Source organism: Chroicocephalus ridibundus, chromosome 4 (genome assembly GCF_963924245.1).
Source record: "Chroicocephalus ridibundus chromosome 4, bChrRid1.1, whole genome shotgun sequence".
NCBI classification, from domain to species: domain Eukaryota; kingdom Metazoa; phylum Chordata; class Aves; order Charadriiformes; family Laridae; genus Chroicocephalus; species Chroicocephalus ridibundus.
The window spans coordinates 59,658,614-59,680,843 of NC_086287.1; the positions used below are offsets into that span (position 1 = coordinate 59,658,614).

The 22,230-nt window shown below is 45.0% G+C and overlaps 1 protein-coding gene across 1 annotated transcript in view; it reads left to right on the forward strand.

Moving 5' to 3' along the window:
- DYNC1H1 (dynein cytoplasmic 1 heavy chain 1) overlaps window positions 1-5,819 on the forward strand; it is a 46,253-nt gene extending 40,434 nt beyond the window's left edge. Inside the window, exons 69-78 of the mRNA XM_063333004.1 lie at window positions 72-185; window positions 465-635; window positions 846-1,063; window positions 1,264-1,367; window positions 1,763-1,974; window positions 2,849-3,002; window positions 3,793-3,935; window positions 4,334-4,502; window positions 4,872-4,999; window positions 5,447-5,819. Of these exons, the coding sequence (XP_063189074.1) occupies window positions 72-185; window positions 465-635; window positions 846-1,063; window positions 1,264-1,367; window positions 1,763-1,974; window positions 2,849-3,002; window positions 3,793-3,935; window positions 4,334-4,502; window positions 4,872-4,999; window positions 5,447-5,575 (1,542 nt within the window). The 3' untranslated portion in view covers window positions 5,576-5,819. The remainder of the gene's footprint in view (window positions 1-71; window positions 186-464; window positions 636-845; window positions 1,064-1,263; window positions 1,368-1,762; window positions 1,975-2,848; window positions 3,003-3,792; window positions 3,936-4,333; window positions 4,503-4,871; window positions 5,000-5,446) is intronic.
- The last annotated feature ends 16,411 nt before the right edge of the window (window positions 5,820-22,230 follow it).

A 22,230-nucleotide genomic window follows, 5' to 3' on the forward strand; every position in this document is an offset into this window, starting at 1 on the left:
CTGTGCTGTTAGAGGGATTTAGTTTAGTGAAGGCTAAAGGAGTTGGATTTGAGTTTATTGATCTTTTCTAGGTGCCAGTGAATTTGTTACGTGCTGGACGAATCTTTGTGTTTGAACCTCCTCCTGGCGTAAAGGCAAACATGCTGAGGACTTTCAGTAGCATTCCGGTTTCTAGAATGTGCAAGGTAAGTCGGCAGCTTGTGTAGGTGAAAGAAAACGTCAGAATGTTTTCTTTAAAATCTTACCGTAGATGATAAAACCTCATCTTCCAAGATGTAATTCTGTGAGAACAAAACATTCTATGTAAAGTAGTAGTTGCTTCTTCTGCTGGTAGAATGTATTCATTTTTGGTAGCAATCTAGCATTAAATCTGATATTTTCTAACCTTTTAGCAGACTTTTATTTTTTATCAGTTAACTTGAGTAACAGTTGTGTGGTTTTGGTTTTTTCTCTCCACTTCCTAGTCTCCAAATGAGCGTGCTCGTTTATATTTCCTCCTTGCCTGGTTCCATGCCATTATCCAAGAGCGCTTGCGCTATGCTCCATTGGGTTGGTCCAAGAAGTATGAATTTGGAGAGTCTGATCTGAGATCTGCCTGTGACACAGTAGATACATGGTTGGATGATACAGCAAAGGCAAGTAGTCTTGTGTACTTAGGTATACGTGGTGCTTAGATTACTGAAGATCTTCAGTAAGGCAGTCTGTTCTGGAAACTTTTAGTGAGTTAAATGAGTAGGCACAGATAACCTTGTAGCAATTTCACTTAGTTCTTGAATTTGATTCTTCGGTCAGAGGAGAGGTGAAAAGGATTGTTTCCTCGTACTTACATTGCATTTTACTTACAGGGTCGCCAAAACATTTCACCTGATAAAATCCCCTGGTCTGCGTTAAAGACACTGATGGCACAGTCTATCTATGGAGGTCGCATTGATAATGAATTTGATCAACGTTTGTTAAACACTTTCTTGGAACGTCTCTTCACCACTCTCAGTTTTGATAGTGAGTTCAAACTGGCTTGCAAAGTTGATGGACACAAAGATATTCAGATGCCAGATGGAATCAGGTATCTTTTTTTCCTTATCGTGAACTCTATGTACAACTTTTATTAAATTTAAAAAAAAAAACCACAACACAACCCACAAAACCCTAACCTGTATCTCTGTGCTGGAATGTAGCTGCGTAAACATTTGTCTCAGGCAAAGAACCACCTTGCCATTCTAATAGGGGAAGCCTTCTAATGAATATTAAAACTCTGACTTGCAGGCGTGAAGAATTTGTCCAGTGGGTTGAGATGCTGCCAGATACACAAACACCATCATGGCTGGGCCTGCCAAATAATGCAGAGAAAGTTCTTCTCACCACACAAGGTAAAACCAGAACTTTAACAATGCGTTCCATAGATTCCCAGGCCGCCTTTTTAACTAAAAAGCAGAAGAGAAATATAAATCCTGATGAAGAGTTGATAGCTTTCCCCTCCTCCCTCAACATAGTTGGCTTAACTTCTGCAAAGAAAGACACTCAAGTAGTCCAAAAACTGAAGCTCGTGAATTAAAAGAACAGTTACATTCAGCCTTCCAGATGTCAAGCTCCCATCTTGATTCTGGAAAGCTTTATTGTCATCTCTGGAGCCACCTAGAGCTGGGCAGTTCTGAATCTTCACTCTAGACCAGGGAAAAAGAGAAGTCCTAGTTCTTGCATGTAGTAGGGTGTTTTCATCTTGATGCCACTGCTTCTCTGACTAACGGCATATCTTCTGTTTCAGGCATAGATATGATCAGTAAAATGCTGAAAATGCAGATGCTAGAGGATGAGGATGATCTAGCTTATGCAGAAACTGAGAAGAAGACAAGAACTGATTCTACATCAGATGGTCGCCCAGCCTGGATGAGAACACTGCATACCACAGCCTCTAACTGGCTTCACCTTATCCCACAAACTCTAAACCATCTGAAGCGGACTGTGGAAAACATTAAGGTAAGCACTAATTTTTATCTAACGTGGGCGGAGGAAGTGTACAAGTTCTGGTGCATTGGAACAAGTGTGTTGTGATTTGCAAATACTGATTTAACTGTTTGGCGGGACAGTGGAACCTGGATCAATGCTGATTCTGACTGCCATAGCTACATAAACCCATAGCTATGGGTTTCTTCAAATGCTCTTAAAAGTTGGTTTATGTCTTCTGGGGATCATGTGAAGAAATACAATGGCAGATGTCTATCAAGGGTACCAATTCTGAAGCTTCTCTGTGATCAGGTAGCAAGAAACAAATGCTTCGTGTTGTACTTGTACCACACTGACTGTTACTTACGATACTGCCTTTACAGCCGGCGCACATTAATTACTGCTAAAATTTAGTGATGGTCAGTGAGGGGAGACAGAGCAGCAGCTTCTCCTAACTGGCAACAGAAGTTGCAAGGGCTGGAGGAAACTTTTGAGATGTGGATAGTAGCGCCCTAAGCTCTGATTCGGGAATAAGACTCCCCAGCTGACTATGCCCACAGTTGCGTAGTTGCTTCCAAAGACTTGCTCTGGGACAGTAGGGGAGAACCTTTTGTTGCTAATTAAAAGAAATACAGGGTTGATTGGAAGGAGCTGCAGCAGGCAGTCTGTATTAATTGTTCAACTAAGACTTCTACATTCCTGCTTCTCCAAAGGAGAGGAGATTGTTGGTTGTAAAACAGTCTCTGCAGTCACTTTCTGCACCATAGGCTGCATCTTCACGTGCATCTTAATGCTTGCAGTCACAGTGTTACTGGTCAGTCCATCCAGGATTTTGGGGTTGCTTTTTGTAGCAGTTTTCCAGCAAGAACTTTGATCTCCAACTTACTTTCAATGTTTTGACAATCAGGATCCTTTATTCCGATTCTTTGAGAGAGAGGTGAAAATGGGAGCTAAGCTGCTTCAGGATGTTCGTCAGGACCTTGCAGATGTGGTTCAAGTGTGTGAAGGAAAAAAGAAACAAACCAACTATTTGCGTACACTTATAAATGAACTGGTGAAAGGTATGGTAATTCAAATTAGCATCTCCCAGTGCTCTCTTTGCCTCTTGTACTCTATAAGTTACAGGCCATTATGCTAAGCAGCTTAAAAAATTGCAGGAAAATTGGGGTTGACTTTACCATGTGACACAAGCAATACTTTTGAGTCGAGCTTAAAATTCCAATTGGTTTGGTTTGGGATTTCAAGTTGAGGTGGTTAATATTAGGCTTTTTTATACAGTTTATATCAGCAGCTTAATTTCTAAGCTGAAATCTTACTAAATTCTTTCAGTCTTTGAATTGTGATGGAAGAAAGTTACTTATACCACAAAATGAGTAATATTGCTCCTATAAAATCTCCTAGAAAATATTCAAATTCTCTAAACTTGTTTCAAGATAAATGTGGAATTTTCACAGATATCCCGCTTCTAGTACTACGTGAAGATCTGCTGTCTGCTTTGAATAAAAGCATTTCCTGAAACAGAGATACTTGACCTCTTCAGTTTTTTCTAAAGAATTCAAATCTTCACAAAAACTTGAAGATAATTACTGCAGTATGTAGCTGTGTGTAACTGAAGCTGCTGTTGAAGGGTTTCTGTAACTGGATGGCATTTAAAGTAAATAGTAGACCTGGGTGCCATTTGCTTTGTAAACTTTGAAAATGCTTTCGCTTACTGAGGAGCCTTTAAATTAGAGACTGATATCCTGGTCCAGGTCTTAAATGGCTCTTGGGAGAAAAAGCGAAGCGTCAAGATAGTGTGTAATTCCAACTTCTATGCAAACAAAACTTAATTCTAATTGCATTTTTTCATAGGTATTTTGCCTCGTAGCTGGTCTCATTACACCGTGCCAGCTGGTATGACTGTTATTCAGTGGGTGTCTGACTTCAGCGAGCGCATTAAACAGCTGCAGAATATTTCCCAGGCAGCTGCTTCTGGTGGAGCGAAAGAACTAAAGGTATCTTGTACTGATTTCTTCTAGAGGTTATTGGTGTATTGGCTGTATAACTGCTTCAAGGAGTCTTCGCGTCAAGGCTTCTAAATAGTTCCTCGGGCAAAACAATTTCGGTCGATGTTCTCTGAAACGGGCTTGAAGATACTGTTGAGTATCTCCTGATCTCAACATGGTGGGGCTTAGCAGGCTAAACTGTTCATACAGATTAGAGGGAAACAGTATTTTAGAATGACAGAAGACGTAGCCTCAGAGCAAAAAGCGGTTTAACAGTTCCACAGTATTCCAGTAGCAGCAGGAAAATTTTAATATAAATAGATTGCGGAAGTAATATTTACGATAATCATTAATTAATACTGCAGCTGATAGGCTTTCTTTTTTTAAATTGTTTCCCCGTCAAATAGAACATCCACGTGTGCCTTGGTGGCCTGTTTGTACCAGAGGCATATATTACTGCTACGAGACAATATGTTGCCCAAGCAAACAGTTGGTCCCTTGAAGAACTCTGTCTTGAGGTCAACGTTACAACTACCCAGAATGCAGTACTGGATGCCTGCAGTTTTGGAGTCACAGGTAAACTTACCAGAAAGGAGGGGTCCTTGCTGTAAAATATTTTCAGAAGCTTCTGGTATTAAATAGGCTGTATCAAATGAAAAAGATTGTGTCATTGCAAAAGTTAATGCACGCTTTCTAAAGTTGTTTAAAGATTAGTTTGATATTTGTTAGTAGGGAAGTACTTATAATGCTAATACATCTCAAGACTCGGGTCAGTATATAAGCGGTGTTGGATAGTGTATCTGCTACAACCTCTTTATTTAGCAGTGTGAAATACTTACCTCTCATTTAGTGGACTTAGACAGCCCTTAAATGATACACAGGGAGACAGTCTTTGTCTGGGTGTAGGAAAACTCTTAGAACTCTGAAGTGTATTTCAATTTACAGGCCTGAAGCTTCAGGGAGCTACATGCAGTAACAACAAGCTGTCCCTTTCCAATGCTATTTCAACTGTACTGCCCATCACACAGCTTCGCTGGATCAAGCAGACAAACGCTGATAAAAAAGCAAATGTTGTAAGTATGGATAAAAGCAATTTTTAAAAGAACTCTCCGATATACCTAGCAATTTTTTTTTTCTTGAAGCTTTATGGATAATTTTATCAGGCACTACAATTCAAATTGTTCTTTTCTAATATTCTCAGTGTCAGTTGGTACCTAAATTCCAGGCTAGCAGCAAACAGACCTAGTGTTGATTAGGTCTTTCCTTTGTAGTTAGATAAGAAAGAGGGGAAGCATCCGAAAATACTAATGCTGTTCAGGCCAAAACTTGAATTTATACCTCTAAAGAAGGCTTTGCTTTAGGTGAATTTATTAGGCTGGGGTTTTTTTTCTCGTATTTTGAGCATTGAGTTATCTGAGACTAAATTCCCATCTCACAAATACCATGTAGTATTACAGAAACTTCTTACACTCTTCAGCTGCCTTACCTAACTCTTCTTCTGTATTCGTGTTTTTCCCCAGGTTACTTTACCAGTTTATCTGAACTTCACTCGTGCTGATCTGATTTTCACGGTTGACTTTGAAATAGCTACCAAGGAAGATCCCCGTAGCTTCTATGAACGTGGCGTTGCAGTTCTGTGCACTGAGTGAAAAAATTTGTTTTGACTGTAGTCATTGTCAGTCTCCTCTGTAGTGTTCACCTATACTTTGTAACCTGGTTCGGTTGTCAGAGGGATTTGTGTTAAGTTGACTAGAAAGAAAGGGGGGAGGGCATTGGAAAGCTGATAGGCTAGATTTCTTCAAAGGAAAATTGGATGAGATTTTTAGATGGTTACTGGTAGATGTGATATTTGATGGATAATGTTACATGAAATAAAATCCACAGAAAAACTTTTGACTCTCTCTGGAAATATAATTCTTACGGTGATTTTTTTGTGTGTGTGTGGAAAAAACATACCTGTATTATCTTTTCAGCGAGTAACAAGTTGGTTTTCAAGCATATTGTTGACCTTCACACAGCTCGCTCAGCAGCTGGTTCAGCTAATCCCCAGTAACGAGAACTGGGCAGGTCAGTCTTCAGTGCAGTAAGACACACAGGCTGACATTATCTTCTGTGACATCTGATGACATTGCGTGAATTGTTTGCAATGAACTGGCTCTTGCTTGAAGTAACCTGTGTTTGCGCAGGTGCTGAGAGACGTTCAGACTAGAGCATCCTGAACAAGACTTTCTTGTCCTATTGGCCACAGGGCTTCCTCTTTCTTAAGCTGCTTTTATGGTGAAGTAAGCCTCCACTTTCATGTCTTGTTAAAAGCCCAGGAGCATAGTATTAAGTGCTTAAACATGGAGTTAAAATATTTCAGGGACTGGCACGTGACCAACTGTTGCCTAATCAGGGAAGCTGAGAGTTCCTGCTAATTGCTTGGCTTGCTGTAATGCTTTGGGTATTTGCTTGCTTTCTCTGATCCTAAATTCACTGGGTAAGCATTTCTACCCGTTGCAACATCCTGTCAGAACAACCCTCCTCTCTAACAGTGGCTAACATCAAGTGTTCAAAGATAGATATGAAAAATACAGGTGCATCAGTCTCAAAAGAAAAATCTCAGGAGCTCCTTCCTTACAGGGATTTCTCCTACAAAAGCAGTGACATTTTGAACCTGTATCGAATGGTTCCACAGCACAGGGCTGTGCTGGGAGGAAAAATTGTTATCAGAGCCCCTGACACGCTGGTTGCAGCTCATGCCTAATAGTTGCTAAAACAGAATTCTTGCTGTCCGCCTGCTCCATGCTGCCTGTAGCTAAACTCTGTAGGTTGGACGGTCCTGGCTGGCTTTGTTACCTTTTAAAGAATGCGTCCCAGAGCAGTGCATCGCGTAATCTTCGTCTGCTGCTTGTAGTTCTCCTATCCAATTGTGAGGAACGGAAGTGGGAACTACATGCATCATCCGGGATCAGTTTTAACCATTGTGTAACATCCTTGTTCTGGTTCAGCTTCTATGAGCTGCTTTCCTTTCCATCACCAGAGTCTTAGTATTGGGAATTTGTAGCCGCTCCTGCCGGGATCATTTCAAACACCTACCGTAAGGAAGCAGCCATTCTCCTGCCAGCAGTGTGCTCTGAACGCCAGTTGCAGCGTGAAGCGTTAGCGTAGGTACGTCCATGTTCTAGCTGTTAGCAGCTCAGCTGAACACGCGCCTTTCTTCCAGCAGCTACTCTTTGTGCACGGCTCAGCCCCCGGGCTGTGGTACCCGCTTACAGCTACTATAAAAAAAAAATATAAAAATCTTCAGTTATACCAGTTCAACCTGTTAGCAAGTACTAATGAGATCAAGAAAGTCTCGAATATGTTCAAAGTAGCTAGAGCTTCCCAAACCAGTCAGCTCTTTCTATGTTAACTTCTGCGTTAGGCCTGAATTAACAAAAGGTGCGGTTTTTTTCAGTTCAGAAGTTAATCCATAGTTGGATTCTCATACTCAATAAGCAGCTTTTGGATGTCTGAGTATATGCTGTCCCACATGGCTTACCCTTCAACTTAGTTGTCTCACGATTGTTCCTGTATTGTTTTTTTCCTAGCGGATTATTTATTTCCGTATGCCATGTTTAACAACTGCTGGTTTCAAGCGAAATCCCCACTAGATCAGTGGAGGGTTCTCGGCTGCAGTTCAGTTCAGCCTCAGATGAGGTGGTTGAAGACCATTCAGCAGACAGATGGGACTTGAAAGGGTACAACTTCCCTAATGCAGGGCTGAAAGTGCTATTTTTAAAGCTTTTCACAGCTCTCTAGCTCTAGAGAGAGCTGTGGCCTAGTTGCAGTACACACAAAGCTGCAAGGTTTGGGTTTTTGGTTGGTTTTGTTTTTTTCGCAATTAACTTTGCAGTGTTCACTGCGGTGTTCTTTGCTCGTGGTTTAGGGAAAAGGCCTCTGAATCTCATTGTTCTCACCAGTTTGTTTCCAAGCTGATTAAAAACCATCTCCCTGTAAGGATGGGTGCCAGGGATAAGGATGAAAGTAAAGCTGCTTTAATAAAATACATACGCAGCTGTTAGTGGAAGGGTGCGAGGCCTGAAGTTATATAGTATCTTGAGTGGCTTTCCACCTTATGAAAGAAACTGCAAATTAAAATGCTCTGCCAGTCACACAGAATTAAGCCTCTCGCAACTAGTTGGTACCAACACGTATGAACCCATCACATTTTACTTTTATGGGCAGTAGTTCTCCTTCTACGTAAATGGACTACCCCGACTCTCGAGGTGATAAAAGAAATGACTGTACAGGAGGGGGAGATCAGCAATACAGTTTTTGCTGACTAAGTGGCTTCCCCTCTGCCTGCACCGCTTCTGCAGCTCGGAAGTGATTGTTCTCACTAAGGAAGAGGAGTGCTTTCGGCTCGTGTTCAACTTCACATCGCCAATTCTAAACTGGCAGCTGTACTGAGACCGGATACCTAAAACACGGTTCAAAACAGGAACTGAGATGTTAATAGCGCAAGTCAACTCCTCCCTGTTTGAAGAAAAAAAAAGAAAAAAAAAAAAAGGAAAAATAAAAAACTAGACTGCCTTTAGCTGCCAGCAGTTCAACTTAATGCAATTCAGTTGTTTGTAGTCAAACCTGTACGATATTCACCCACCGTACCGCTACTTCCCTCCTCTCCTACAGCAGGTCAGGCGTATGAAGAGCCGAACACCGACATGGAAGCAGATGTGAGGTAAGCTGTAGCTATTCAAAACTAATTGCAAGCCTGCAGTCATCCCTCCTTCCCTCCTCAACAAACCCTTGTACTACATTTTTTTTTTTTAAATGACACTGAAACCGAGCAGGTGCCTCCAGCCCCTGGGTGCAGGAGTCAGGCTGGTGCTTCAAGAGGCCCCAGGCACTGAAGTAGCACCCAGGCTTGAAGCTCGGCTGTGAGTGTCCGGACGTACCTTGGCTAGTTTTCCCTTCAGTTGCCACACAAGCTTGTTTATTTGATTCCATCTTTTCAGGTGGACCTCAACACTTACACAATACACAGCGCAGCTGCATTTATAACTTGAGTTCATTTGTTTAAACCTTGTTCAGGTAACACCTGCAAAAGAAATCTCTATCAATCAGGTTCATTTTTAGGAACAAACAGTTTGCCCAACAGTTTATTCATACCTCAGATTAAGTAGCACGGAATTTCTTTCTTAGTTTTTCACTAGCACCCTCCGGAATGGGAATCCCTTGTTTTCTTTTAATTAGGGGCTGCTTGGGCACTGCGCCACCACAGTCAGCTGCCAGGACGGGCTGTGGAGCACCATCACCCAGGCTTGCAAGGACATCTGCAGAGGCTGAAGGGTTAACACACATCAGTAAGAAATGGTCGGTTGTCAGCGACATGGACTTAAACGCTTCTGTGGCTCTAGTCAGTTCAGATGACTGTAACAGAGCTCTCGGGAAATCCTCCTCTCGGCTAGGAACTTCCAGAAGTGCTTTACAGTCATTTACCATCTCGATTTCACTGGTTTCTGTTCCCGGGCAGAGCCAGTCTGGAGGTTGAGGGAAGGACTCCCCATCTTCTGAAGTATCAGCATCCTCCAAAGCCATTGCTTTTGGGGCACCATTTGCCCAATGTCCAACTTTTATACTATTTAAAGAATTCAAGCTGCAGTCAGAGTCAACAGATGCATCTTCTAAATCGCCATCATAAGGATCTGAAAGCTAAAATAAAGGTTTCTCTGAATACAGTGGATGCTTATTTGTCTATAAAAAAGAAAATACAAGCAGCAACATACAGCGGGCTTTAAAACCACTTACAATGGAAGTTTTTCTGTTTATCCCCACATTCCCACCTATATTTTAATTTTTGGGTGCTACACTGACAACAGGCTGCTGCAAAACAGCCGAACCTACTTGCAGTTCCCCGGAGGCTCTTCCCTTCCTGAGTCCTCCAGCAACCGCGCGAGGCGTGACCTAGTTAAAAGAAGTTAACATGGGTTTATAAAGCACCTTCCTAGGAATTATTAATCAAAGTAAAACCAGAGTAGGTAAAAATCCCAGAGAAGAGTCAAGGTCAAGCCAGCTTGACCCCTTGCCAAAAGATACTGCTTCTCGGTCTAACTTTTACAGGCCTAGTAAAGTTGGCCTAAAATGGCGGGACTGAGGAGGGCTATGGTGAGTCTTACTGCGCTTCAAACATTGCCACACGGAGAACAACAAGTAATCGTACACCCAACCACCAGCAAAGTAAACCACATCAGCATTTAACTAACAGTAGACAACGTGTATTGTAGAGTTGAGAGAGCTTCCCCTCCACTTGGGTTCCCTTTTGTTCTTTGAAATAGGGGTGATCTGAAATTCTTCCTTATTAGTTGGATTACAAATTTGCTGTTCTTCGGAGAGTTCTGTAACTAACACAGCGAAACCCAGTCCTTTCAATCAGTCTCGATATCACTGCTGTAACACTGAGATTTCAGGCTTCTTTTCCCCCACGTGATTAAACATGGGCTCGTCCAGACCTGGCAAAGGACTTTCTTCATGAATTTATGCTCGAGAACCGCATCATTCTGAAATAGCGCTTATAGTCCGGGTCCAGCGAAAAAGCAAAACGAGGCAGCTATGTGGGGAGGCTCCCCGGTACAAGCAAATCACAGGTACGGAGCAGTCGCGCAAAGGGAAAAAGTGTCCTGCAAGGAAGGTGCTCCTTTAGAAGGATGCACCACAGCGGCTCAGAGAGGCTGCCAGTCACTCACTGCTGGTGGCGGGGAAGGAGGAGAATTCGGGCACAGCTGCTGCCAAGCAGGGCTTGGTGAATCGACTCCTCACAACAGCAACCAGTGGAGGAGCTGAAGTCCCAGCCCATTTGTGACTGTGCGTTCTTGTGCCAGTTCAAGGACACAGAGACATCCCCACAAAGCCAGTGGGCAGTGCTGGCCAGTGAAGAAAAGCAGCTTCTGCTTCTCCAAAAGGCCCAGAAATGCCCCAGGTGTGGCCTGGCACCTGCAACCAGCAGAGAGCAACCAGCTCGGTGTCCAGGCTGGCGCTTTTGCAAGCCCCTCTTCCACCCAGCCCAGCCATCAGAGTGAGTCCAGCTGGGCTTCCAGCCTCGTGTCTCCCGGAAGGAGCCCATGTACAGCTGCAGCTTTCCCCGCTGCCCTCCGGAGGGTGCGGTGGCAGGGTCCTGGCAGGCAGCTGCTCTGAGCCACAGAGCACAGCAGTTCCCATGGACTAACAGCGAGCACCAATTCTGAAGACTTTTGCCAGAAACAACCCAGTTCGGCTTTAAATGCTTGGCAGAGAAGTGCTCAAGCTACATTTGTCTACCTAAACCACTGCTGCTTTCCCACCTCATCCCCCCAGAATCAATTTTGCTCAAATTAATAACCGTTAACATCAGGGCACGATGGACAGAATAGCATTGGGTTCCCCCTTCCCTTTTACAGTCACAAAACCAACAGCCCCAGCACCCACACCTTGGACTCTCCCTCCTGGGACTGAGGGAAGAGCGGATACCCACCAGGGAATCTCATCACCATCAAAATGCTTCAGAGAGCTGGTTCTTACCTCCGCGTTGGATTCAGACTCAGACTCCGTACTTGACTCTGCTGTGCACTTCTGCTGCAGGGGAGGAAGGGAAAGAAATGCTACTCGAAGCAGAAGATACCACAGCTTCGGGTTGAAGCTGAAGTTCTAGTACAAAGTGCAGATGCTGTGTTCCTCCAAAGCTATCCCATCTAAAGCCAGCTTGTGCTTCCAAATATCCCACATCTGTGGTGCTGGTTGGGTTGTGCAAATGAGACATAAGGGCAAAATAGGTGTTTTCCCTCTCTCCCCAAAAAAATACAATGGGAAGATATCCAGAACATGACTTGCACTTGCTGGGAACAGTAAATCCAGGTCTGTAAATGACATCACAAAATGTTTTTTGCTTTGCACTGAGGTTTTGATTGTTTCTTTGCTTTTGGTGGGACTACACCTCAGAAATGTAACTGCAGATATAAATGACTACATCCTCACTTTTTCTGAAGCTCTTGCTACAGAGACCTTCCAAACCAACAGCCCCCTTATCCCCCAGGTGGTGGCACAGGAGTGGAAGAGCTTCCTCCCTCCTTTTTGTTTCTTTCCAGGTGGCACCATTTGAAGTAATTCCTTCACACCTGTCCTTCATGCGCTCTGCTCCAGCACCGCTAGCTGCACCGTCAGGCTAACGACAAAGCAACTAACACTTTCTGAAATATGTTTTAATGGGGAGATAGAGTAGCAGCAGTTAGAAATAAGTTACCATGTATTTACGTGCCAGTCTTGCTATGTAGTCTTGGCTTTTTACAGAGCCCTTCATTTCCTGAGCATCTACTAAAACAGGCAGAGGGTAGGAAAGCACATTAGAGAAAAACCTTCTTACAGATAAATTGCCCAGACACAGGGACTCCCTTTGTACTAGAGAGGACGGTCGCTCCTTCGCAGAGTCTGTGTTAAGTTTTCAAAGGCAGCTTCTGTTCAAAAACAAACAAGAAGCTGCTACTGTCTTCTACTAAAACAATGACTCGATTCACTGGTCCTTCATGCAACATGAGAAAAATGTTTTGGTTTTTTTTTCAAAAAGAAGCTTATACTTCAGTAAAGTGGATTCTCCCCCACCCTGTTTTTTTTTTAAGGCACTACGTGTTTTCTGAACCCTCAAAGAGGCATTTGTACTCAAGACATCGTACCAGACTAGAGAGGGCCAAATGCAAAGCCGTGCTGAGAGCCAGCCCCCATCCCAGCCCTCCCACCCTGCCATTCAGTCCCAGTTCCCCCCTAGGGCTCTGTTACAGGGTGCTCCCTTCTCCCCATACCCTCCATGGGCTGCCCAGCCCCACGCCTCTTCCTCCGCTGCTGTCTCTTCTCAGCTGAAGCCATCCTGCTCCCAGAACCTTCCCCCTCCTCCAGCTTTATAGGCTCGACCCCCGGCTCCCCCCCTCCCACACACGCCCTGCTCAACTCCCACAGCCTGGAGACTTTGCTATTTTGAAAAAGATGGGAGCGAAGCAAGGGAAAAGAGAGTAAAGTCCTCCTGTGAAAGCACTTTGTGCCACTACTGGAGGCTCCAGCCTGCTCTTCACAACGGATTCACCAGAGCTGACTGTGTGGAGGTCTACAGCAGAAATATGCCCAAAATAGCGCGGCAGTTTGAGTCCTCTAGTCTTCACATTTCTCTAAGTGTGTATATATATAGTACATGCATACACAGACCTACACACGCATCCACAGTTGAGGTTGTGTCCTGGTTTGGGGTGGGACAGAGCCAACTTTCTGTTCCGTGAGAGGCTCTTGTTTACACTTGCTGTGGCAGTCGGGGTCAACTGAGTTGGTTGGTTACCCTGTGGAGGGGTCACACTTGTGGGGAGGAGTGGACGGGACAGGTGACCCAAAACCGACCGAGAGGGTATTCCATCCCATCATCTGCCATGCTCCATGTAAAAGCTGAGGGATCCAAGGGTTTGAATTTTCTTCTTCAATGGCCCTCTTTCTTCAGTGATCGGTGTCTAAGGAGGACCCTTTCTGTTTGTTTCCCTCTGATCCTGGTCTCTGCTTCCTGAATCCAGGTCTCATCCATTGCTGAGCCCAGTCTAGAACTTCCCCAGCACCTGACAGTGACATCTTCCTGGAAACTTGATACTGTTTTTTATATATATTGTATCTTTTTCATTATTTCCTTTTTATTTTATTATTAATATTTCCTTACAGTAGTTTAGTTTTTTCTAAACTCATAAATCTCTTTATCTCTCTCCTTGGAGTGAGAGGTGGGGGAGAACATCTATCGTCTTGTCATTGGCCAATCCGTCCCAAACCATGACAAGGCCTGGTGGCCAGCGATACAGCGCTCCCTCTCCACGCTTGCCGATTTATCTTGTGTAGGCCCGTTTCATTTGCTCAACCTTCAGGCTGAGAGAAGACAATCAATAGTCAAAGGGAAAACCACCTACCCCCTCCAGAGGCAGCCAGGAGACTCAAAGATGGTTCCTCCTGCCATTTGCTGCAGCAGACGATCTCCTACCTGCTGGACGGACAGCTGCAGTTGGACGCTCAATGCTTTCTAAACACCTCTCTTAATCACTTCCAATCCATCACGTGGTGATTTGGAGGACTTAGATAGCCTCACCCTTGCTTGCCATCACTCGCTGACAAAAGGAACAACAATTTGGCCATTTTTAAATACCAGGAAGAGTATGTTTTACCAGATTTACCATAGAACTATGAATCAGGTCCTTTTTTTTTTTTTTTTTCCAAACAGCAGAGCTGATTCTACTCTTTAAAGGCCACATCTCAATTCCCCTTCTTCTCCTCCTTTTTATAGGGAAATGAGGAACTAACTCTTTTTACTTTTTCAAATCAAATTCCTCTTCCTCCCGTTATTTCCTTCCTGTCTGGCTTTCTTGCCTCTTCCTGCACGGTGCAGAAGGTACTATCGTTTTAGATCGATTTTAACGTGAGCATAAAAGCCTCAGTAAAACAAGCGTCTCACTCCAGAGCCAGCAGTGGGTTGTCACTCTGAAGAGGCACCAGGAGCAAGCCCCTGCGGAGGTGACAATGAGAGCGGCTGCACTGGGAGCAGCTCACAAACTGCACAAGCCTTCCACCCCACACCTGCCCCCAGCTGAGCTACAGCCTATCACACACACCTCTTTTCTTCCCAGATACCTCCTTTTCTTCCCAGACATCTCCTTACCGTCTCTACCCAGGCCAGGACTATCTGATGGTTCTTCCCCCTCTTTGGATTCTCCAACCACTTCCAAAACAAAAACCAAACCAAACCAAACCAAACCAAACCAAACCAAACCAAACCAAACCAAACCAAACCAAACCAAACCAAACCAAACCAAACCAAACCAAACCAAACCAAACCAAACCAAACCAAACCATCTCATCCAACAGCTCCCAGCACCTCCCACCGCTCAGGTGGGAGATAAGAAGGGCCTGTGGTGCCAGCTGAGTTGAATGAGTGCATACAATCACCATCCTTAATCCAAACACGTGGCTTGGAGTTCTTTCCTCCCACAAAAGCCTGCCCAAAATTAGGTACTGATGCTTTACAGGCACAAGCTGTTAGCTACAAGGCCCCGGCATTTGGGGCTCAAGAGACCTGTTGGTCTGCAAGGGATTACAGATGAGATGGTGACTGCAAGGTTGAGACCAGGCCAAGGTCTGCACAATGACCCGCTGCCAGCACCCACCTGGGCAGGGGTCGGGCAGCGGAGGAACAGTCAGAAAAACACATTTCCAAGGAAGATTTTGGGTTTCCGCTTTCCAAAGCACGCACGTAACGCCATCGCTGAGGCAGGGCAGCTTTCAGCCATGCCTGGCTGGTGCAGCATGAACGAGGAGGGTGGCCAGAGGGTTACAGAGGCACAGAAATGCTCGCTTGAGCCGTTTTTTGCAAGCATTTAACTGTTTTGCTGCTCGGTGCTTTGGCTCTCCTTGTTGCTCTTGGAAAAAGCCCCTGGCCCTGCACAGACTGATCTCAGATGATCAGTTCAGCCTCTATGTTATCACTTCCCATCCAATAAATCACACCGGCATCTCCGTCATTCTTTAAAAAATTAACAAACGCACACCCACCCCCATTTGAAATACAGTTGACTCCTACATGCAGAGACAAAACATACTAGCTTGTCTGCTGTGAAATGTGCTGGAGGAAAAACTGTAGAAAAGTCGTTTGTCCAAGATGAAAAATAACCTTAAAGCTCTGGGGCTGGGGCCAGCAGAGCTCAGCTCTTGCAGAGCAGACGCTAAAGCTGGAGCAGAAGCTGCCCAAGGTTGCCCATCCATCAGGGAAGGGCCATGTCTCACTTCTTGCCTGCAGAGCAACCAGGACTGACATCTCCGGGAGCAGATTTAGGGGGCAGTTTACGTTAAACTTGAATTATTCATTAATAATCTTGAATACCGCCTATTAGTCAACAGAAATTATTGTCATGTAGCTGCAGATTGTGTCTGTGAGCTGTGAACAGGGAGCTGATTCACAGCGAACCGTGTTTGACTCACAGGTATCCTGTTCCAGCCAAAGCTCCCACCATAAGAAGAAACGCAAAGGGACAAACTGGGGCTTTTGGCTCTCCACAAGCAGCTCTGCAGCCAGCTGGGTGCTCCAGCTGGGGCTTGGGGGCTGAAACCGAAGCAATCAAGCAAATAATACTTTTTCTGCATGGGATCAAGAAAAGGTAAACTCTTAGGGAAAAAAAAAACAACCAAAAAACAAAAAACACCTGAATGAGCTCCTGCTCTCTGAAGGCCAAGATGAAGCAAGATCAGTCTTTTTCCTTAAAGGCGCAGCCCTTCCATCGGAGCAGGTTTCCACCCTGCCCGAAGAGCCCAGGAAACACTTTCTAGTGCTTTTTTCTCCCATTACTCTCAGAGCAGTGTCACCCTGCCTCCTGACAGCCACCACCTGTCCCCGGTGGCTCTATGGCTGTAGGTGCTCATCTCCTCCAGCTGCCAGTCAAAGACAAGACAGATTGTTCGCAAGGTACCTCCAGGAGGATCAGAACGAGCCGAGATTTTTCTATTCATTTTGGCAGAGGGCTTGACAGACGCACGTGTCCCTCTTGACTATGTGACGTCTTTGGAGGGCAATGCCTATCTCCAAATTTTGATCCTCAAGCACCGTTGGAATTGCTGTATGGCAATGAAGCCCAACACTAGTATTGCTTCTGCTATTTAGATATTAGAAGTCACGTTTTTCATGCATGAAACATGTTTTTAAAAATGCAAGATGGGACTGTATTGTGGTGAAAGGGGTTTTTACTTCATTTGCAATAGGGAACAACAGAAACAAGATGCTTAATCCCAATTAAGTTCATCAGATGAAGCAAGCGCAGATCAGAGAATGAAGATCTGCAGCCGGTTGGCCATTTGGGTCAACGCACCACCGAACACTATTCAAGAACATTCCAGTCACGCCTGAGAGCGCTGTGGGATGCTCAAAACCAGATGCTGCAGAAACTGCAAGGTCTTGTCTCACACCGCGTGTTTCTGCCTAGGAGCAGCGTAGGAAACCTTTTAGACTCCTCTTGGTATTAAAATCAATCTGTAAGCAAAAACATTAAAAAGTACAGTTTACAGCTGTTTTGCAGAACAGAAATTGGCTTTATCCTTTACTTTATAGGTACCTGTACACACAGCGCAGTGAATGACTGGAAGTATGGCCAGTCCCCACATTCCCACAGTTTATCTCCAAAAGTGCCGCTCCCCCTATTATTGTTAATATACGGCTGCTAATTCTTCACAAAACCAGAAAGAGAGATCGAAGGCAGCCTTTAAATTCCCTGTACTCACAACTGTTTCCACATAACAACATCCTGCCCTTATCTTCACGACGGCTTCTCCCCGTGATGCTCGACAGAAAGGTGTGGGAGGCAAAGAAATGTCCTCGGTGTCTCCAGTCTGTGAGTGCAGAAGTGCTATATTCAGAGGCAGCCGTTCTCAACCATCCCAAGGAACTATATCCAAAATACCGGATATTACATGGCACAGAAACTGTAAGGAGTCATGAAGATTCTTAGTTTTTTCTTGCATGTAAGGAGCAACAGCACCTGGAGACCTGGAGATTAGAAAACACAGCTTTGGTTCTTGACTTTTCCTTGTGCCTTGATGCACAGAATCATTGACCTTGGGAAAAATCACAGAATGACAGGGGTTGGAAGGCACCTTTGGAGATCATCTAGTCCAACCCCCCCGCCAAAGCAGGTTCACCTAGAGCAAGCTGAACAGAAATGCATCCAGGCAGGTTTTGAGTATCTCCAGAGAAGGAGACCCCACAACCTCTCTGGGCAGCCTGTCCCAGTGCTCTGTCACCCTCCAAGTAACTTTACTTGGCCTTGTTGAACCTCGTACCATTGGCCTCGGCCCCTCGGTCTAGCCTGTCCAGATCCCTCTGCAGACCCTTCTTACCCTCAAGCAGGTCGACACTCCCACCTTGGTGTCATCTGCAAACTCACTGAGGGTGCACCTGATCACCTCATCCAGATCATTGATAAAGATATCAAAGAGAACTGGCCCCAATACCGAGCCCTGGGGAACACCACTTGTGACTGGCCACCAACTGGATTTAACTCCACTCACCACCATGCTCTGGGCCCGGCCCTCCAGCCAGTTTTTAACCCAGCAAAGGGTACTCCCACCCAAGCCATGGGCAGCCAGTTACTCCAGGAGGATGCTGTGGGAAACTGTATCAAAGGCCTTACTAAAGTCCAGGTAAACAACATCCACAGCCTGTCCCTCATCCACCAAGTGGGTCACTGTTGCAGAAGGAGATCAGGTTTGTCAAGCAGGACTGGGGCCTGATCACCTGGTTGCCCTTCGTGTGACGCATAATGGCACACAGGATGATCTCTTCCATGACCTTCCCAGGGACTGAGGTCAGGCTGACAAGCCTGTAGCTCCCCAGATCATCCTTCCAGCCCTTCTTGTGGACGGGCGTCACATTTGCCAGACGCCAGTCGACTGGGACCTCCCCGGTTTGCCAGGACTGCTGGTAAAAGGTGGGAAGTGGCTCGGTGAGCACCTCACCAGCTCCCTCAGTACCCTCGGGTGGATCCCATCTGGACCCATAGACTTGTGTATGTCCAGGTGTTGGAGCAGGTCCCTCACGTTCTCCCTTTGGATTATGGGGGCTTCATTCTGCTCCCCATCCCTATCTACTAGCTCAGGGGTCTGGGCACTCAGGGGACAACCGACTCTACTACTAAAGACTGAGGCAAAGGAGGCATTAAGTACCTCAGCCTTCTCCTCATCCTTTGTCACCATGTTACCGCCTTCATCTAATAAAGGATGGCGATTCTCCTTAGTCCTCCTTTTATTACTAATATATTTATAGAAATACCAACCACTTCAACCACTGCACAAAGGAACCTCAGGACAACTTCAGAGATTTCCTAGTACATTAATGACAGGACCAAGTACTGTGGATATTATATTATTACCATCACAGCTACTTTAGGGTGCATGAAGGTTTTTTTTCCTTTATTTTTCACCAGTGCATTCTAGACATGGAAACCTTTGCTCTCTTCACACACGCCACCGTTGCACTGCAGCAGAGCAGCTGCAACAGAGTTCTCCAGAAATCCCACAGATCTCGAAGGCTCCGTCTCCATAGGTGAAGGGCATTCAGACTCTGCGGTAATTCCAGATTTCTGAGACAGGTCATACGATTCCACTAATTTTGATGGAAAAGAAGCTGTCTCCTTACCAATTATTTCCACTGGCATCTGAAAATCCTCTTCCGGTTCCATATAAATGTCCCTGTGGGACTCTGTAACTGGCAGGACTGAGTTTCCAGGTGTAAGAACAAGTTGTGGGTCTTCTAAATGGAAAACATCTCCCAGATCTGCTGCCTCTGGCATGCTGTGCATCAGTACAGTTTTAATTCCTTTCTGACGTTTACCACTAGTGAAATTCATACTGCAGCCCGCGTGACGTGATCCATCTTCTGAGCAACCACAATAAACACCTAAAAACTAAAACGAAATGAGCCTAAATGAGCAAGGCGAGTTCTGTGCTGCCAGGTCCATTTCCCACCAAGGGAATCACTGAGATACCCTGGGTGGGAGGTTTCCCCTGCAGACTTCCAGCGCCCAAAACTGTCTGCCAGAGGGGCCAGCAAAAGCAACGCAAGGCGGCGAGAGGGCATTTTAGCAGGTAGAGCACAACCCCCGGTGGCACTCTGCAGGAGACACCGTCACCGTAATCCTTTCATAAGTCACCCTACGCAGCTTTTTATGTAACTTCTGCTTTGCAAGAGAAGCCTGTTAACAGCTTTTTGAATACTGCTTCAGGAAAAACTAGTGGAACAGTACTTGAAAAGGCCTCTTCTCAAAAAAAAAAAAAAAAAAAAGTTTATTTTTTGCTTTAAAAACTATTATGGAATATGTTTTTTTTCTAATACAGAAAGGCAACTCACCAGTATCCTGTACAACCAGTCATAAATAGGTAAAGAAAAAAATGACATAGTGAAATATACTTGGAAACCATACTTGTGTATTTTAAAGCACCAATAGTGAAATGCTCGGCTAATGGTTCATACCAGGAGAACCCTGTGCAGTCTGAAGCCAAACGCCCTCTGCCCCGCACCCTCCTCTTCCTCATCACCCCATCGGAACAGCACCTTGGTACAAAAGAACGCGCGCCTCCGTCTCCTCTTCACATCGCTGCTGCTAAGGATGCGGAACGCTCCCCTGATACATCTCCTCCTTGGACCAGCCATGCTTTGGATGGAGCTTCAGGCACCGTTTCTTTTTTTAGCCTTAATTTTAAAAAAATACAATGTTTTATACTATTTGCTAGCACAGAAACAAATCTTTGTCTGAAATCACTCTTTGTTGTCCAGTACGACTTATTCGGATGTTTCCTAGGTAAGGTTTGCTTTGTTGGAAATAAAAAAACCATCTAAACAAGATCACTACGTAATGAAGGATCAGAAACATACAGATCCGAAATTCAAGTCACTCTTTCTTTAGGGGGCCCTCACTATTAAGCAAATCCTGGTATGAGAAGTTTAATTTATGCACAGGCAGAAGACCATCTGAAATGGTCTATCTGCCAAAGCCTCCGCTGTCAAATTAAGACCTCCAAATACAAATTAAGAACATGAATAAAAATGAACATTTCACAGTTAGCTGTAAATGAATGCAAAATAGCTGAAAAACACTCTTCATCGGCAAGACACAACATTGGCCATGAATGCTACAACAACAGTGCTTATGTACGCGAGGTATCTAGATGCACATTCTCGATGCATTTTTATTTCAAAAATGAATCCAGCTCCTGCTCACTCATCATAGCACAGAATTTTTCACGTATTTTTTCCTTGTTGCATTTGGAAATCCATCAGGTTCAACTGATCGTTGCAATTTCTAGGACAATGAAAGCCATTTTTCTTCTCTGCCGCCACCCAAAATTCAGGCCGTACGGCAGGCAATGGTGGGAGCCCCTCGCTAGAGCAACGGGGGCACCCGCACTTCAGCTCCCGAGGTTCACAAATCCAAAGCACGGATGGAGTAGTTTCCTTCCAGACAGAGCAGCTGTATCAAGCGCTTGAGTTCAGTATCCCAGGGCCTTAACCCTGGCGGGATTTCAAAAAGACTATTGTCAATAGGAAAACCTTCTGATGAACTTCAGTGAAACCTCTAATTGCCAGCTGCACGAGCGCTAAAGCAGGGGGCAAGGAGAGGGCGCAACACCAAGCTGTGCCAAGTGTCACTGCCGACTACTTAGAGTAGTCGGCTGCACTGTCCCGCAGCTCAAATAAGGAGAAACCTATTTTAATCTCGGTACTCAACCCTTTGCTAAACTTAGTTGTGTATTTCTGCTTAGAAGAAACGAACTTGTAAGCCCCAGGCAGTGCTGCAACTTGAGCCTCACCGCAGGGTCAAGGAGCCCTGAAAAAAAGCGAGTGAAGTTATTATTAGGGCCCCCACCCTCTCCCAAACTCCACCCTGGTGCTCTGCAAAACCTTTATCTACTGGTAAAACACTACAAAACGTGAGAAACAAAGACTGTGAACTGCCACAACAGGCGGCTGAGCAAGAGAACTTTTGGTAACGGTGTCCTTACTTCCTAAAATATATTTCAGTAAAAAGCTGGCAAACAAGGGGAGCTCCGCACTCTGTGCTGAAGGAAGACCTGCTGTCGTTGCGTCCTTTGTGCAAGATCTACGGTCCGACTACTCCGTGTAATGCAGGGAATGACTCCAAACACCAACACATTCTCACGGCAGGAAATCCTGGAGATAACCTGCAAGTTTCACCTGAATTTTTCTCTAATAGATACATTAGTTTTCACAGAATCACAAACAGCAGGGGTTAGAAGGGACCTCTGGAGATCATCTAGCCCAACCCCCTGCCAGAGCAGGGTCACCTAAAGCAGGTCACACAGGAATGTGTCCAGGCAGTCTGGAATATCTCCAGAGATGGAGACTCCACCATCTCTGCACAGGAATGTGTCCAGGCAGGTTTGGAATATCTCCAGAGACGGAGACTCCACCACCTCTCCGGGCAGCCTGTGCCAGGGCTCTGCCACCCTCCTCATGTTGAGGTGGAACTTCCTATGTTCCAGCTTGTGCCTTTGTCCTTTCAAGGGGGTGAAAGATGTGAGTCAAAGTCACTTCACTGACTAACTGGAAAAACCTCTTTAGCATCTTTTGTCACTGTGGATTTTACATCTCAGTGTACTAATTGGAAGATACTTTTGGAATTTTTTACGCATTATAAAAGATCTTGTAAAATAGGGTTTAGTCACAGGACGCGCACATCGTAAAGTCGATCTGCTCCTGAGTCCTTACAATGCTACTGAACACAAATTTTTGCCAATG